General features: G+C 33.3%; 1 protein-coding gene across 1 annotated transcript in view; it reads right to left on the bottom strand.

Annotated features, from left to right (window-relative positions):
• Positions 1-1,138: 1,138 nt before the first annotated feature.
• Positions 1,139-19,606, bottom strand: part of LOC114324331 (tyrosine-protein phosphatase Lar) — a 574,734-nt gene continuing 556,266 nt past the window's right edge. The window contains exon 19 of the mRNA XM_028272137.2: positions 1,139-19,007. Coding sequence (XP_028127938.1) covers positions 18,939-19,007 — 69 coding nt within the window. The 3' untranslated portion in view covers positions 1,139-18,938. The remainder of the gene's footprint in view (positions 19,008-19,606) is intronic.

The following is a 19,606-nucleotide window of genomic DNA, read 5'->3' as shown; positions in this document are numbered from 1 at the left end:
AGTATGATTGGTAGGTACACCCGGTATATAATAGGTTTGTTGTAACACAACGAGAAACCGTCCATGTAACGATCACGGTCCTGCGGAGTACCATGGAACGTAGTATTTCGCTCCCATGGAACATTAATTATCTAGGAACGAGATCGTTACATGACGGTTCTTCGTTGTGTTGGAACAAACCCAATGATAACTTACCTGTCTAGCAACAATATTATTACAGCGATATTATCAAAGAATAAGGCTACAACATGTTGAAAAAATCACTTAAATCGGCCAACAGGTTTAGGAAATTCGTGACATCAAAAATGCCCCATTTTTAAGGTGGTGCGTCAATTTTGCTGCTTAGTGTACCTACAAAAATATCTCTCTCTCTCTTGGACCATCACTCCTAGTAGAGTATTGGGCGCATCTGCGTTTCTTGGCCAGTGGTTGCCAGCTCACCTCAACTTCTTTGTGTGTTTTCTCGGTTAATCTGCATACCAGTTCCTTCTATTCTCCTCTGTTTTTCACTTCCCGCCATCTTAAGCCGATTCTATTGTGTTCTCTGGTTACTGCTTTTCTCCAGGTATTATCTGGTCTTCCCTATCCCCTCTTTCTTGTCCCGTCAGGTTGATAATCAAGTGCTTGTCTTGTGATGTTACTAGGAACTTTCCTTAACGTATGGCTGATCCATTTGCATTTCTTGTGCCTAATTGTTATTATACTGGTTTGTTTTGTTCTTTTCCATAGTTCTACATTCATTATTTTATTAGGCCAGTAAATTTTTAGGATCTTTCTAAGGACCTTTATAATCTTTTCTGTTATGAAAAATGATATACTTACAAAAATATAGCAAAGCCAAAATAATATTTTAGCCAATTTCATCAAAACGGACAATCACAACAGTGGGTAATTTTTTTCAGCTATCTGGTTTCAGATTCTTCCGAGAATTTATTAAATTTGTGTAGCAAGGCTTACGATGAATTTTTTTGTCATTTGTTTGCCAATACCTGACCTGTTTTTTGTAGAGGACCTTTTTTCTTCTACATTTAGTATTTTTTGAACCAGTTATTATCTGAAACTCGCATTTTTACACACCGCTGCAGCCAGAATTGGGTGTCGATTGTGTTAAAGAACGTTTGAGGCATAGGAAAGAAGCATTTTACTCAAACAAAATCATTTTATTCACATAAAAAATATATATAATCAAATTGACACTAAAATGACATTAAAATATGTAATAGATTAAAATTGACACTAAAAAAATGATAGTAAAATATAAAATAGATAAAAATAATCGAAAATAAAAAATATCACAATGGATACAGTATATGCATTTCATAATATTGCATGCGACAAAAGACGTTCATTATAATATATTGCAATATTTTGTGTTTTATTAATTAGTCCTAAAATCCCAACTGGACTTCGATAATATCGTTATAAAATAAAAATATAAAATTATAACAAATATAACATATTTCTTAAATGAATAATACAACAAACGTAAGTGAGTATTAAAAATACTTGTTTCTTTTTGAAGAAATCTTCTAATAATATGAAGTACATACGATGAGGATACGTACGAAGGATAGACGAAAACTTCTCGATCTAACTCATAAATGGTACTGTTACAACAGAAATTAATGTTGGTAATGTTAATTAAATACCAACTACGAATACCATCAGAGAAAGAGTTTTTTATACAGCGTTTCAAAATAAGCCTGTATGTTTTAAATTGATTTAAATTATATGGCGCTCCATCAAAAAATTCATTTGGGAGGATTTATCCTAAAAGATTTTCATTTAAAGTTGTTGAAAGCTTATGAGAAATCTGTTTTTTTTTGTACATTGATTGATGATAATCTACTTGCACAATTACCAAAAAAACGGCAACTATAGAAGAAACATCGAGAAAATAAACAATATAGTTCGATATTATTGACGATTACTAAATTAGCAGTCCAAAATAGAATAGAAACATTAACGCTACTCCAAAGTAAGCACATATGACAAAGAAAATTGACAATTTTAACACAAAATTACACTTAAATTTCACTTTATCATTCTTTATAGGACGCTGGTGATTCAGCGAAAATTGTCAACGAAAGTTGACCCCACTCTGTAAAGAAAAAAAAAACACTCTTGTGTTTTATGTTTATTATTCAGCATTAATTTCCATTAAAGTTCCACCAATCCCATAAATAATTAAAAATAAAATGAGGAGAACGTTTTGTTCTGCAAAATGTTTACCCGAATAGTAACGACAAGACTAGAAAAAAGTTGGATTTCTACTAGTCCAGAGAACAAGTTGGTTTCTGCTCAAAATTCGGAACAAACGATCACCTACAAGCACCAAAACCTTAATAGAAAAGTCGATAGAATATAACGGATCACTGGTACTTATCTTCGTAGAGTTTCACCAAGCATTCGACATCGTGGAATTAGACAGTATTATACAGTACTCTGAACAACAGTAGAATAGACTTCAGTCTATAGTCTATAATAGTCTATCAGACTAAGTACCAAACATACCAGAATGCCACAATGCGTCTAAAACTACATGATACCACCAGAGAACTACATATCAAGCGAGGTGTAAGACAGGGCGACACTATCTCGCCTAAATTATTTATAACGGCCCTCGAATACGCCTTTAAAATGCTAAGTTGGGAAATGGAGGAATAAAAATAGATAGGGAAATGCTCAATCATCTGCGCTTTGCCGACGATATAGTACATACTTATCACCGAAGATCTGGGTGAAGCACAATAAATGCTACAAGAATTAGAAAACGTATGTTCAACAATTGGTCTAAAAATGAACCTCAGTAAGAGCAAATTTATGATAAATTTAGTTCCCAGCGAACACCTAACCATTCAAAATCAAGTGATCGAATTTACCGAAAAGTACATATACGCTATGAGCTCGTAGGTAGAGGGGATAATTAAAAATTCACGAGTGCCAGTAGTGACAAATCCGTAAGCTTTTACTGGAAATTTGACATAAATGTCAAAGTGATTAATTTAAAGTATTGAAATTAAAAACATTAATATAGGAAATAATATTAGTTGGTCAAAGCTGTGGTGTATATTTTTACCTTAAATATACTTACGTTTTAAATACTGATTTTAAGTTTTTTTTAATAATTCGTAATATGTAATTATAAATTAATCTAAGTGCCACCTACACGATAATTGTAAAAGTATCCGAAGTAAGAAATTAATATTTCATTAATAGAACGTTAAAATGATTAGCAAAATCTTTAAAAAATCGATTACAATTTAATTACTTTTTTGCGTTGTAAATATTAAGCGATAACAATTAAATAATAAATTTAAAAATTACCGGTGAAAGTTGCATTAGTAATCCGCTAGGAGCGACACCAGCGAAGCGCAGAGCGCATATCTCGGTCATGAAATCAGAATAAGCAACAATAATCAGACCTGTGAATTTCAACGACGAATAACACTTGCTTGGGCGGCGTATGGTTCACTAAGAGACATCTTTAAGAGCAACATCCCGATATGAAAGGGAAGACATTTGACCAATGCGTTCTTCCTATTATGACATACGGAGTAGAAACTTTCACGCTCACAAAAACAACGGCACTAAAAATGCGAGTGCATGGAAAGACACAGGCGCATGGAAAGATCGATTTTCGGCGTGACAAAAAAAGACAAAATAAGGAACTAAAAACTGAGGAAAAAAACTGGTATCACTGATATCGTCGAACGCATAGCCAAGCTGAAATGGAATTAGGCAGGCCACGTAGTGAGACTAGAAGACTCAATACGGACCAGAAAACTAATTGAGTTGCGCCCAAGAGAAGATCAAAGCAGCAGAGGACGACCACCAACACGCTGGATGGACGACATTAAACGAATGTCCAAGAAATGGCAACAAGACGCTCAGAACTGTGGAGAGTGGTGAAAATAGGAGACACCTAGAAACAACAGATCAACAAGATGGGAGAAAACAAAATGGAAGATCAACAAGAAACAAGTAAACACAACATATGTTTGATGGATAATGATATTCTGATATTAGAAGAAGAAACAGATTAAAGATCATGAGAATGCTGTAAGTAAAGTGCAGAACCAATTAAATAAATCATTGATTGGACAAAAAAACGATGACTACAATTCAACTGCCTATAGTAATAATTTATTACTATACAAGTAAATACTGACACCACTGTTGACATAGCATTTCTTGGATGCATCAGTAGAAATATACTGAGAAGCTTCTGAGACAATACCTAATACAACATGTGAACACCGAGGTCATCTAACTTACAACAGGGATATGAAACCAAAACTCAAGAGGATAAAGCCCTCAATTGGTGAAAGCAAATAGTATAGAGAACTAACTATGGTGTGGCTTATAGCTTACGTGTAAAAACTGTATACATACTCAAATTCCAAATATTTAAGAACTTTGGCCAATTGATACATGCTAAAAGCCCAGTTAGGAATCCAGTACCGTTGTCTTTTAAAATATTGGAACATTTATTCAAAAATACCAGTTAATAATATTAAGATTTTACTTCTAAACGAGACAACCGATATTTTCGAACAAAATACTGCTGATAAAAAATTACTATGCTATGGACTGAATTTGTTAGAATATTTTCCTGCGCAGACATATTCTAGCTCTTCTCTCGTCATGAGCGATCCTTACATTAACTTAAGGGAAAAGTACTAAAACGTATTCGCTACTTCCATTTAATGAGATTCAGTGCACATTTCTAGGACAGGTCGTACGAAAAAGTACACATGTAACCTTTAAATAAGGAAAAGATGAGTGACAGTTATATTTTGTATTTCAGAAAAGTTATGAATTTAATGGTAATCGTCATGTATTTGAGCTTGTTATGTAAGTTCGTCATAAGTATACTGGCATTATAGAGAGACGATAGTTTTTTTGTCAACCACGATTTTCTAAGCTTAAAAAAGGAATCAATGCATGTACGCAAATAATATGAACATTTTGTTCACACTTCTTCATGTTTTGTTCGATCGGCAATACCGTGTGCAAAAATTTACAGGTCTAAACTCACAAATCATTCCATCTTGGTTTAGAGATTTGTTTAATAAATCACTATGCAGGTTTTTCTGTTATTATTGTAATATTGTAGATATGTATTGTTTTTTCATTTTTTCTTCTTCTTGTGCTGACATCACTCTTTGTTTTTTCAATGTGCCTCCAGTAAGTTGTTGTGTAATCGTTTTCGTGGTCTTCCCACTGATCGTCTTCCTATTGGGGAACCGTCTCTTGCTGTCCTTACTACTCTATTTATTGTCATTCGGCTTATGTGGTCGTTCCATTCTACTCTTCTGCTTTTCACCCAGTTACTAATGTTCTCGACCTTACATCTCCGTCGTATATCTGTACTTCTAGCTCTGTCTCATAGTGTCTTACCATGGATTTTTCCAAGGGTTTTCATCTCTGTTGTTTCTAGCATTCTCTTTTCCATATTATTCCATTCAGGCAACCTGTGGCTATGTTTCCTCTCTTCACATGATCTTCCACCTTTCTTTCGAGTTTTCCGTAGCTAGATAGTGTGATCCGTAGATACTTAAAATCCATCACTTGTTCTATTATCTGACCCTCCTGCTCTAATTTAAGGGAGAGTGGGGGAATGGTGCGCACTTAAGCAGAAATCCATTCTTTTGTAAATTCTTTAAATCTACCATAACGGCTAGTATGTTACAGTAAGCTCTAATTATTCTACTTTTAATATTTAAAATAGGTTTTAGAGAAATACAAAGTACTAAAGCAGAATATTAAAAAACGAAAAGAAGTGCCTTTGCGCACGATTCCCCATCCATTAAGGGTAATCATGCGCACGGATTGGTAAATGGTGCGCACTGAATAATGTTTTTATAAAATTCTTCAAATATTGTTCTTTTCTGTTTTCAAGCAAATACAATGAAACTTAATTTTATATCATATAATTTGTCTTCATCGATAATATCTTACAAATCAGTGTCTGTTACATCAGACTACTCAGGTGTTAGCTCCTTTTGCACTCTCTTCTTGTTTTGTTTGTGATTTTTTAACAAATAATTTTTGAACAATTGCTGTTCTTGCTGCTTTCTGTTTCTCCTTTTTCTTGAGATTCACGTCTCTTAATCATCTTTTTTCCTTGGCGTTCTCCAATTTTATCTTCATTGGTGAGCTTGTAAGATTTTTCAATTGTTCGATATTTTATTTTAATTTCTGGTTTAACTCGTGATAGATCAACATGAGTGGAATATAATTTCCTCCAGCACTCATGCAATAAACGACCATGATAGTTTTTCCACCATCAACAGACAGAGCCTACACTTGTAGCTCATTAAACCCGTTCGTCTTTTTCTTGAAGTCGATCTTGAATGTCGAAAGCTCTTATCGTCTCCCTTATTTTTTTGCCGTCATTTCTGATTGTATACAGAGTATGTTGTAAAACTTTGCCTTTCTATTTTGTAAATCTTCGTTAGTATCATAGATTTTCTAAGAAGTAAGAATCATAGATTTTCTAGTGTAGTTTTGTGGCCTCTGGAGAGGAAAATGGTAACTTTATTATTTACCACTTCATTGGTACCACTTCATTACCCTTTACGCTTTAAATAGTAAACGTCGTTACAAACCAAAGTACTAAACCATATAAACCAACAGATGCACCAAAATGTACGGAAAACAACATGATTTAAATCAATAGTAAGCTCAAAGCAAAAACCTACGAAGTTAGCGTCTTAATTTTTGGAGCAGAAAAACTAAAAGAATTCTTGCGGGTTTCAACCGGATTCTTCGGATCTCACTTAGTCCACGTGCAAAATTCGACTGAAGATAATGGCGTCAACCGTTCACGAGATCATCCAAAAGGTGTAGGACTTGTTGAGTTCTTAAAATCATCCACGGAATTTTAAATATAATGCAGCGCACATCTTAGTAGATTTATTGTTGTAAGTATGCATTTTATCTTTTGTGGAGGTTATATAAATTTTTTTGCGGTTACGTTAAATTAATACAGCCTACGTTATCATCTTCACTTTCAGAGATTAGTATTGCATCATCTGCATAGCAGATTGTCTCCTATTTGGTATCCTTTTTAGTTCTTATATTTTCTATTTCATCCATGATCACATTAAATAACAAGGACTCAGGGAATCCCCCGGTCTTATACCATTGCCAGCTTCAATCGGGTCAGTTCTTCGTCTTCTACTTTTATTTTTATTGTGTTCTGGTAGATATTTTCGACCGTTATTAATAATTCCTAGAGGTACCTACCTCTCTTGCGTACAATAAATGGTTAACGTTCTTTAATTTGACCCTGTCAAATGTCTTCTAAGGCCAAGGAAATATAAATATGCCGGTCTGTTATATTCCAATGACTTCTCTTGAACTTGCCTCATTATAAATATAGCGTCGGTGCATGATTTTCCCGACCTAAAATCTTGTTGTTCGTCTATTATAATTTCATTCAGTTTGGTATCATTTTAGTTGTTAATTTTAATGTTGTCTTTAGTAAATTAATTCCCTGTAATTCTCCGGGCCCGATTTGTCTCCCTTTTTGAAGAGATGTCTTAGGATGCTTGAACTCCATTCTTGTGGTATTCTGTTTTGTTATATTGTTTTCTGGAGTAGTTTTAATAGTCGTTTGGCCAGATCTTGCTCTGTAATTTAGGAGTTCATTCGATATTGCGTCCTCTCCTGGTGATTTTATATTTTTTTTTATTTTCCTTAATGCTTCCTTGACCTCTTCTTTCTCAATGTTAATTTCTTCGTTTGTTGTCACTTCATGTGTTTTGGGCGTTCATTATCGTCACCTTTTGCAAATACGAGATTTTAAGTAGTCTGTCCATGTTTTCTTCTGAATGTGTTTCGTTTTTATTAGTTCGTTCATCTCTTTTCTTTCTCCTCTGATCATTCTCCATATTTCCTTTTGTGTTCCGTAGAAGTCTTGTTCCATCTGGTTTGAGAAGCTCTGTCAGTGTTCCCTTTTTATTTGTCTGACTAAAGTATTCGTTTGTTTCTGATTCGTTTACAGTTGTTGTATGCCGGATGTATTTGTCTTGTTCAGTGCTGTAAAAAAACTTTCTTCTTTTCTTTACATGTTATCTTCACTTCCTCTCTAAACAATGGGTTTTGGTTATTCATATTGGTATTCGTTACTTTCATCGATCCAAGTGATTCTGTTGCTGCGTTAATCATGTTATCTTTGCGTTTTCTCAACTTTCCTCGATGTTTTCAGTGTTTTCTAATAAAGTATTCCGTGGCAATGTTTTTGAGATGATCCAGCATACAGTTTATAGTACCTAGAGTTTGATAACATGACAACAATACTCCCAGAACTCAATCCATTTCACTAGCGTAGACTTGCAAAGTTTTGTTCATAGTATTTAGTAGCAGAACCATGAGTAGCAAACATTTATAGTTACAGATAGGCGCACTTGACACTGATTCTTTGTTTAGCTTGGAGATCTATTTAAGTACAAACGTGTAATGACTGTGAAATATAAATATGACGACTTTACATTAACAGATCTTAATGAAAACATCAAATAATTGACTTTTGTAAAATAAAATTTTGAATTCAACGAACGAATCCAAAAAATCGTTGACATACGTTGATATTTTCTGCCTTCTTCATATTGCTTTTACTAAAAGATATGTTTTCGCAAACCTGTATCTTCCGATAATATAAACTTTTCAAAACCTTTATTATTTAGTTTATTTTTACGTTTTATTCAGTCTTACTATATATACCGTACAAAATAATTCGGTAAGTATTGATTATATTAAGTTTAAACTTTTAACTTGCTATATTATTGTTTGTTTTTAACTTCCTTTTGTATTTTTATTATTTGTTAGTTTAGTAAAAGTACCACTTTGATATTAATCTACTTCTTGCTTTTCTGTATTTATCTACAGCTCCTTAGCTGCCACGTTTGATACAACTCTATTTATTGTATCTCATATCAAAGTATGGTAACTTCAACAGAAATTATTATTTATTTACCCTATATATTACATTTCCTAGCCTCAAATACTGTATTTCGAAAAGGATCGTATAGTTTCCTCAGCAGACAGACTATAGTTTTAGATATGTTTTTGAACTCATTTCTAATATCAAGTTCAAACTTTTCAATATAAATTTAGGAGTAAAACTAACGGCGTCATTAAATCTCTTACATATGATAGATACATAAAATTAGTGCTATATCCATACCAAACAGTATATACTCTCCTAGAAGAAGAGTTTGAATGGAACAGATGGTCACGTTTATTTGTCCCTTGAAAATACCGTAGTCATCGTCAGGCCACATGCACCAACTCAGTTGGTGCACAAAATCCTATGCTGAAACATTACAGGTTACATTGTTCCCTATGCTTCCTCGAACACCTTACCGGCCATCTGGCTACTGATACAGGTTGCGTTCATTACTGCGCAGCACACTTGTACAGGTAAACATATCGAATTTAAAATTATTGTAAGACGAAAATTTTTTTTGTCATTACTTTTTAAACATTATTAGAAATATATGAACTGTAAATGCCAGACATTTCTGTGGTTTCAAAAGTATACACAAAAAAAATTTTTCGTCCTAAAATAATTTAAATTCAATATACAGGGTGATTGATGAGTGTGATAAAGCTCAGTAGATCCGCTATTGTAATAGATAGCAATAAAAGTTAATAATAAAAATTGTGGCCAACTTTCAGCTTCACATTACGAAATTAGTTAGATTGTTACAGGGTGTTCGATAACATAGTGGCAGACCAAACTTATGTTTTTTTAAATGGAACACCCTATATTTTATTTTATATTCGAAATCCTCTTAACTTCCCCATCATAAAAATATAAAAGTTTGTTATGTTATATAGGGCTTTTAAAAAGTTATAACCAATTTTTTATGAAAATCGTAACAAGTTCAGCTCCCTGTATAAATAAAAAAAGCACAACAGCGATGGTTTATTGGTGCCATATTTTTTTGTTGATTGTGAAATTTTTTAAGAATTGTTGATATCGCTAATTTTCCTTATATCGAATACAGGGTGAGTCAAAACGCAAGTACATTCTTTTCTCAGAAATTTTAAATGGAACACCCTGTATTTTATATTACTATCGAAAAATATCATTACCGTACTTTAATTTTTGTATCATATTCCCTATGCCTAAATTTGTCAGTTTTCGAGATATTTTCGTTTTTCGTGAGTAAGTTATTAATTAGGGTGTTCTATTTAAAATTACTGTGAAAATAATGTACTTGCGTTTTAACTCACCCTGTATTCGTATAAAGAAAATTAGCAATATCAACCATTTTTATAAATTTTGACAATCAACAAAAATATATGGCACCAATAAACCATTGTTGTTGTGCTTATTTTTATTTATACAGGGAGCTAAACTTATTACGATTTTCATAGAACATTTCATAGAAGATTTCATAGATACTTTGTAAATACCCTGTATAACATAAACCTTTATATTTTTGTGATGGGGAAGTTAAGAAGATTTCGAATATAAAATAAAATATGGGGTATTCCATTTAAAAAAACAAAAGTTTGGTCTGCCACTATGTTATTGTAAAATTCTAACTAATTTTGTAATGTGAAGCGCAAAGTTAGCTACAATTTTTGTTATTAACTTTTATTGCTATCTATTACTATAGCGGATCTACTAAGCTTTTTCACATTAATCAATCACCCTGATTTTGTGTTTACCTGTACAGGTGTGCTGCGCAGTAATGAACGCAACTTGTATCAGCAGCCAGATGGCCGGTACGGTGTTCGAGGAAGCATAGGGAACAACATATGAAAGAATCAGCCGTCTTAAAATGATTTCTCGAAAACGTTAGACCAATAAGGTCAATATTCTTTGTCCATACTCTTGTCGAATGAATACGGGGTTATACGAAGCCAAGAGTGTGAGTGGTACTTTGTCCATGCATCGTACAAGAAATTTGAAAAGGAAGAAATTGCCTTATATGTGAATTAGTGTCATGAGGCAGGTATACACGGATAAAATAAGTACTAAGCCAAAAGAAATCTTTAAACTCCCTATAAGAAAGCTACTGCTAATATCAAAAGACCAGGACTTCTTGATGGGAGTTTAAAGAAAGAGCAGCGATATGTATAAATTTCCCATAACCAAGTGACAGGTAAGACGTTCGCCTGATTAAAAAGAGGTGTTGCCAAGTGAATTGTCTCATCTGCCACCCCTCTTCGAGGCGGCAAATGTATTTGATCTGTTCCGCAATAAATAAGGATGACCAGGATTGTAGAGTTCGACGTTTGACGAGAGCGTAGATGAAACAAAATAATTTTAACGATTCGTTTTCGTATCTGTATTACAATAAATTGAATGCATTGTTGATATAGTTTATATTTTTCTTTTGTTCTTCTTCTTCCTAATATTTTTATATTTTTATTTTGTAGTGTATGTACTGAGAGGAACTGGAAAAAATATAACATCTTTTTTAATAAACGTGATATATTATACAAGTTCTTTTTTTTGTGTAGAGACACGACTCTGTCTGTTTTTTCAATGTGCCTCCATCAAATTGTCATTCCATCGTTTTCGTGGTCTTCCCACTGATCGTCTTCCTATTTAGGAACCGTCTGTCGCCTTACTACTTTACTACTACTCTATTTGTTGTCATTTGGTTTATGTTTTGCAGACGACACTGCTATTTTTGCCAAGCATGACGATCCTATTGCAGCAACACAAAATCTCCAAGAGCATCTAAACTCACTCGAAATATGGCTGAAGAAGTGGAAGTTTAAGGTAAACGAAACAAAATCATCCCATATAACATTCACTCTCCGGACTGGAGCCTGCCCACCAGTAACCAATCAAATAAAAATACCACAAAGTAATCAAGTCAAATATCTAGGGCTACACTTTGACAATAAACTCAACTGGAAACACCATATAACAAAGAAAAGAATGCAACTTGACCTAAAAACCAAAGAACTTTACTGGCTCATTGGAAGAAAATCCCACCTTTCAATAGAAAACAAATTGCTAATATATAAAGCAGTGATAAAGCCAATCTGGACTTATGGCATTAAACTGTGGGGCTGTGCTAGCAAATCCAATACTGTGATTATCCAGAGAGCGCAATCCAAGATACTTCGAGCAATAGTTAATGCACCATGGTATGTATCAAACCAAACTCTACACACAGATCTTAAAATTCCATATGTAACCGAAGTCATCCGAGAAAACAACAGAAAACACCACAACAAACTCGAAGACCATCCTAATCCACTACTTCATCCACTACTGCAACCTGTCGACAATAGAAGACTCAGAAGAAGCTGGCCCTCCGACCTAAGAGGTAACTGAGGAAACATCGCTGGATGTTTACCTCTCCACGTCACCACATTTACAATAATATAATTTAATGTAAGACCAACAAATTGACTTTTTGTTTGTTTTATATCTGATTGTCAATAAAGGGAGATAATAAAAAAAAATTGGTTTATGTGGTCGTTCCATTCCACTCTACTGTTTCTTACCCAGTTATGAAAGTTCCGCAGCTTGCATATCTGTCTTATATCTGTACTTCTAGCTCTATCCCATAGTGCCTTACCATCGATTTTCAAAGGGTTTTCATCTCTACTTTTTCTAGCATTGTTTTTGTCCTCTCTGTCAGGTTGTGTTTCTGCCGCATATGTCATTATTGTTCTGATGAGTGTTTTGTAAATTCTTCCTTTCATTTCTTTTCCGATATTTTTATATCGACAACCTAGACAACAGCGTCGAAAATGCGGGTTGCTCAAAGGCGCATGGAAAGAGCCATACTGATGTAACCCTATGGAATAAAATAAGAAATGAAGATCTCAGACAAAGAACCGGTATCACATATGTTATAGAACGTATCACTAGGCTCAAATGGAACTAGCCAGGACACGTCGCCAGGCTGAAATATTCAAGATGGACACGAAAGCAAAGCTGATGGAATGGATACCAAGAGAAGATAAACGCAGTAGAGGAAGGCCGCCTACACGATGGACAGATGATATCAGGCGGATTAGTAAAAACTGGCAACAATCAGCACAAAACCGTGAAGTGTGGAAACAATTGGGTGAGACTTATGTCCAGCAGTGGACGTAAATTGTTTAGATGATGATTTTTATATCTCCATATTGTTTCATTCGGGCTACCTGCGGCTCGCTGTTTACTCAATTCACTTGATCTTCCACTTCTGTTTCGAGCTTTCCATAGCTAGATAGTGTGATGCCTAGATATTTAAACTCCCATCGCTTGTTCTATTATCTGACCCTCCAGCTTTAATTTACATTATAGTAGATTTGCTGTTATAATCATACAAGTTATAAATCAAAATTTGGTTCGCAAGTCGAGTTCGAATCATCTGACAGTGAATTGAGATCGAAAAAGTCCAGAGTCTCCCAATAAAGGAGATATTTCATGATGCTAGATTATCTCAAACATAGCGAATCCTCCTGCGAAAAGTGCAGGAAAAAATCGGTCTGATAAATCTGCCAATGGTTTGGCACGCCCCAAACTTAAGTAGGTAATAGAACCTGGGAACTCAGAAACCTGAGGTATTGTACCAAAAGCACCTCCTGAAGACTGCTCCACCTCTCATTTCGAATTCAGTCTCAATGAATAGTGTAGCGAAGTGTAGTAGTGCGTAGAAACAACTATTTTGTTCTCTGACTATAGTTATGCATCTACTTTTAGTGTTAAACCCACAAACTAAAATATAATTTCTTATCTGTATGAGAGTAATAACAGCTAGACAAACTAATGTTGATTGTAATACAGAAAATCCATCACATAGCAGTCGAATTAATGACACCTTTACTCTTATTTTCCTCATCAGTTTTCGACAAAATATAAGTGTCACTCAATTAAAAAAAAAATCATACAAAATTTATACTTTACAGTAAAACTAGGTTTCAAAATGGATAAATGCACTATATATTTACATGCCTTATGCCTCGTTTTCTATACCTCTAATTTGTGTGACGAACCGAAAAGAAACCGTTAATGAAAAGACGTTATCAAAACTGTAAAATAGTGAGAATTAAGGGTTTCTTTATAAGAAATGACAGAAAATAAGCGGATGTCAATTTTATATTTAATAGATGAATATTTCTTAGCATTTATAGGATCAAGTCGGATTGACAAGAGCCGATATTTAAACTAATCATGAAATTTTCAAAAGTCGCAAGCAGTCTAATAACTAGAGACAGTTTATAAGCGTTAGTTTTTCAGTATATCTCGTAAAAATTGTAATTGGTAAAAAATTTACATTGGGACATTGCTATATTGAATTTGTTTCGATATAGCATACATTTCTGATATTCCTACATTTTGTTCTTTTCTATTTCTCACACCTTACTATTTTTGGTAGTAATAAACACGTTTTTTATCTGGCTCAGTTAGTCGAACCCATGGACGTATAAATAAAGAGTCGAACCTCTAAAAAAATTAACAATCTCCAATTCTTCATCTGAATACCCTCACCGGTAAAATTAAACGCACACCTAAAAATGTGTCATTTTTGATGTCTCGAATTTCCTAAACCTGTTGTCCGATTTAAGTGATTTTTTTAATTAGTCTTATTCTTTAACAATATCGCTGTAATAATATTGTTGCTAAATATGCAAATTTGCATTGTATACCGGGTGTACCAATCAAACTGTGTTTTTTTTCTCAAAGTTCGTATCACTCTGTGGATTATTCTAGCATTTTTTATAAAACACTGAAATTAAAACACTATTAAAACTATAGCCTCATATTTTCCCAACGTTCTGTTTTTTGATTTATTCGCTTATGTTGGACCATAAAAAATTTTGATACTTTAACAACTTTTTTTATTAATACAGAGTGTTTTTAAATAAGTATGGCAAACTTTAAGGGGTAATTCTGCATAAAAAAATAATGACTGTTTGCTTTATAAACGTATGTCTGCAAATGCTTCGTTTCCGAGGCAGGGGTCTTGAAATTTTTCTTACAAACTGACGATTTATTTTTTGCTCTAAACCCTGTTGATATAATATACAAATGAAATTTGGTGTCTTAACCATTTAAATCAGACAACAGGTTTACGAAATACGAGACATCAAAAATGGCCCATTTTTAAGGTAGGCGGTTAATTTTGCCGGTGAGTGTATTTTTCTGAGATATTTTCTTTTTCCAGAATTCATTGAAATAAAGGTAGTTATGCATTTAGCTTAATTTTATATTATTCTAAATGATTAACACTCCCTGATTTCTTTAAACCTACAATTATTGGCAGCCATGTAATGTATGTTTCCAATACCACTAACTTCAACTGAAACAATGTAAAGTGGCCCACAAAGCACTGTTCATAGGGCAGGATCATTCACTTTCGTAACTTTTTTATAACGCATAATTGGTTACCTGATTTCCAAGTCACTGCTATTAAAGTTTCAATTGCAATACTTGAAAATTATTAAACGACTCGTCCCATCTCTAACAATAATATAAAGGGCAATTCACACGAACGTGATTTTTGAAACTTTCATGAAAATATAAACTCTTCTATATTCAACTACTAGTGTATAGCCTATTAACATTATATCTAATTCAAGATTATTATATTAACTTTAAATGTTTAACTAGTTATTATTATTATTATTTAACAATTTACAACAGTATTGTAAAATTTAGTTTTAATATTTACTTAATGCACTTTCTCGGCGGACTTTGTAATAATACTTTGGAACTGCACTGCATCGATTCGTTTTTTATTACCTTCCAGGCTTTAGTAATACAGGGTGTTTCATTAATAATTGTCCATATAGTAACTGGAGAAACCTTAGCACAAAATACGAAGATTTAACCTAAAACACTTAAATAAAATGTGGTCCCTTACTGAGTTACAAGGTGTTTTATCTAAAAATTTAAAAACTATTTTTGCTCAGCATTTTAGAACTATTCAACGTATCCTTTTCATACTTGGCAGAAAGTGCGACTACTATACATCCTACTAAATGATGATAAACAAACGTTTCTAGCTACTACCAGAGGCGTACGACAGGGGATAGTGAATGGTTGACCCTTCTCAAATTCTACGCCACTGGAGGAATTACTATTTTAGTGCCGTTTTTAGATTCTCCAATACTTTCTACGTAAATAATATACTCTTCATTGGTAACGATAAAGTCATTCGTTTTCCAGATATTTGAAGTTAAATATGAAACGGCACAGTTATTTTGATTAAAATTTATGATATGATTCATATGATCAAAATTTAAAAATTATTTGTACCCAGTACTTTAAAACTATTTGGCGTATCCTTATCATACTTGGCAGAAAGTGTAGGTACTGTACACTCTACTAAATTAAGATAAATAAACGTTTCTAGCTACTACCAGAGGCGTACGACAGGGGATAGTGGCTGGTTGACCCTTCCCAAATTCTACGCCACTGACGAAATTGCTATTTTAGTGTAATTTTTTTATTTTCCAGTACTTTTTATGTAAATTATATACTCTTCATTCGAAACGATAAAATGATTAGTTTTCGAGATATTTGAAATTAAAAATGAAGCGACACAATCCCTTAATCAAAATAACTGTGTCGTTTCATTTTTAAGTTCAAAGATCTCGAAAACTAATGACTTTATCGTTACGAATGAAGAGTATATTATTTTCATAGAAAGTATTGGAGAATCCAATAATTGAACTAAAATAGGAATTCCGCCAGTGGCGTAGAATTTGGAAAGGGTCAACCATTCACTTTCCCCCGTAGTACGCCTCTGGTAATAGCCAGAAACGTTTGTTTATCATAATTTAGTAGGGTGTCTAGTAGTCGCACTTCCTGCCACGTATGAAAAGGATACGTCGAATAGTTTTAAAATGCTGAGCAAAAATAGTTTTTAAATTTTTAAATCAAACACCCTGTAACTCAGTAAGGAACCACATTTTATTTAAGAGTTTTAGGTTAAATCTTCGTATTTTGTGCTAAGGTTTCTCCAGTTACTATATGGACAATTATTAATGAAACACCCTGTATTTGGTGACGTGCTTTCAAACTTCAATCGTCTCTTATATAATATGGGTTGTATATAGCAAATGCATCTCAATACATAAGAGAGTCAAAAGTAATAAGGTTTATATGAACAACAATTTAAGCAAATAAATAAGAACGCACAAATAAGGAATAGTTGTTTGCAGAGTCAGAAAATTCCATAAAAATTATATTGGGCAAACAGAGAGCATCTTTAAAAACACACAAAGGAGCATACTAGCAAATATTACTTATGATCGGTATTGTTTTATACAGTCAGTCGTATTTTAAAAGGAATCTGAAAATTACAAGCAGGCAAAATAACAGTAAATAAATATTTAACCTAAAAACAAACATATTTTTTACTGATCCAATACAAATGTGTTCCACTAAATATGTCGGCTGTATACTATGTGTTCCACTGTGTGTATAAGCTGTACTTAATGTCCAAACAAACATTTGGCGATATCTAGTATGGCGGAAGCACGAGAAAGATAAGGAAAACCAATCTGCAAGTTCATATTATTTAAATCATCATTTTATATCCTCTACTACAGAGCCTGCGCAGTTAACAAAATCCAAACCTAACATTTCATTTAGAGTCCATCTATCTCTCCGATGAGGCGTCCGTGCAAAAAAGAAGGGAGATAAGGTTAGAATAAGATTGTTATATAGGCAATATAATGGTACGATGAAATTGCGATAGGAATGAAGGGCACAACGGGGTTTTAATATAAAGATACGGATGCACGATATGGCTGTGATGTGGTTATTATAGAATCGCGATATAGACTACAGTACAGTTAGATATGGAGAAATAACGGCACCATGGAGTTATAATAAAAGCGGGGTACGGGTATGCGAGGATATGCTATTCTGCGATTTCCACTATGTGGGGCTATTGAACAATATTCATTCTACTCGGTTCGCTGATAGAAACTATTTTTTTACGACGGTATTGAAATTATGATCAACTCGAAATTATTATGAAACCAAGAAGACATGCTCATAGACAATATTAATTATTGTAACTTAAAGTAAAAAACTTATTCACATGACGTTTATGAACAAAATTAAACTGCATTACTTAAAACAACATTTTAAATATATATTTTTGAAATTTTATAGTCGTTTATAGATTACTAATTGCATATAAAAAGTTTTTAATGAAAACACACTCCCATTATTCATGCTTATGCTTTTTTTTTTCAATGAATTAGACTGCCACAATAAGTTTATTTGGTCTATTAATAGTGAGAGGTAGGAATTTTTATGTTGCATGTTTCTGACAATGAATGTGTCAAAATATTCTCAAGCTGAGCGAACCGAGTATACTAATACGTTATATTGTTGAAAGTGAGCCAAAAACTACGAAATGTTCTACCGAAATACATCGTCCTGGAAATAGTTATCATGAATATGGTTAATACATTTTGGAAAACAGTATTTTTGCAATTTTTTTAATCAACTTTAAAGAAATCTACTGCTAATAGCAACGATACAGTATTATTACAAAGTCCAATTACAATTGAATATCTTCTCCTGTCAATCCGGTCCCATCCCAGTTATTTTAACTCTTAATGCGGCTGTTCCTATTCGATACGAAAGGATAATGCCCGTCGCTATGTTCAAGTACCTAATTACACGTTATGTAGTATATTCAAACCCAAAAGCGTAACCGCGAGCCACATTTTTTTACAAGGACATTTTTGCTAGACATCTTCATATGATCAAAATAAATATACATTTCTGACATTTCTTTTTTCCACATATACATTAGGCACATATTTTACACACATTTTGCTGCTAGTTTCTAAGGTTTGTTCACTAATCACTTGTTTAAATAGAGCGCTAAATTTTTCTCCTTTTTTTTGTTTGTTTAATATCCTGTTTGGCAGTAAAAATATGCAATATGCATAAATACGATTCAAAATTAATTCTTTCTTATGAGTATTGATTAGTTAGTGTAGTGATCGAAAGAGCCGAGGTACTCCAGTGCGGCTCTGTAGCAAAACTGGTACTGATCCTGGAAAAACAAGATTATTAGTAACCAAAATATATTCAATACAATATCTTAAGATAATATTTCTACATTCACAAAAACACAATAAACAGACATCAGCGAACACCCATTTCAATGAGTATTATTTTCTATAAGAGATAAATATAGAAAATATAGAAGTGGTCATTTTAATGGAATTTGTGATCAGAAAACTAAAAAAACAACAAAAATGGGGAGCTTAGTTCAACACTTTTTCAATATAAATCTCGCTTTGCTTCTTCTTACTCGAAGCTCAAAGACAAAATGAATTTTGTCAAATAGTACAATTTAATGTTGATCCCGAACGACTAAGATAGAGGAACTGTATTAGACGACTTTCTGGGAAACGATTTAGATAATTTTTTTTGTTTGTAGTGGAAAATGAAGCTACATCATTCAGTATCACAACACTAACCTAGGAGCTACAAAAGCAGTTCACCATTTAATACTTTATTGGTAAATTCTAGAGAGGGCACCATAATTAAAATGGAAAGGGTGGAAAAGTTTGACAGTTATTGAAGGCTGTATACACATATGATAACGTTAACGAAAGGATTTGGTTTCAACCACTAAAAGAAAAAGTT

The sequence above is a fragment of the Diabrotica virgifera genome, chromosome 5, assembly GCF_917563875.1.
Source record: "Diabrotica virgifera virgifera chromosome 5, PGI_DIABVI_V3a".
In the NCBI taxonomy this organism is placed as follows: domain Eukaryota; kingdom Metazoa; phylum Arthropoda; class Insecta; order Coleoptera; family Chrysomelidae; genus Diabrotica; species Diabrotica virgifera.
The sequence above is the reverse complement of the archived record's forward strand: the minus strand, read 5'-3'. Positions and strand labels throughout refer to the sequence as shown.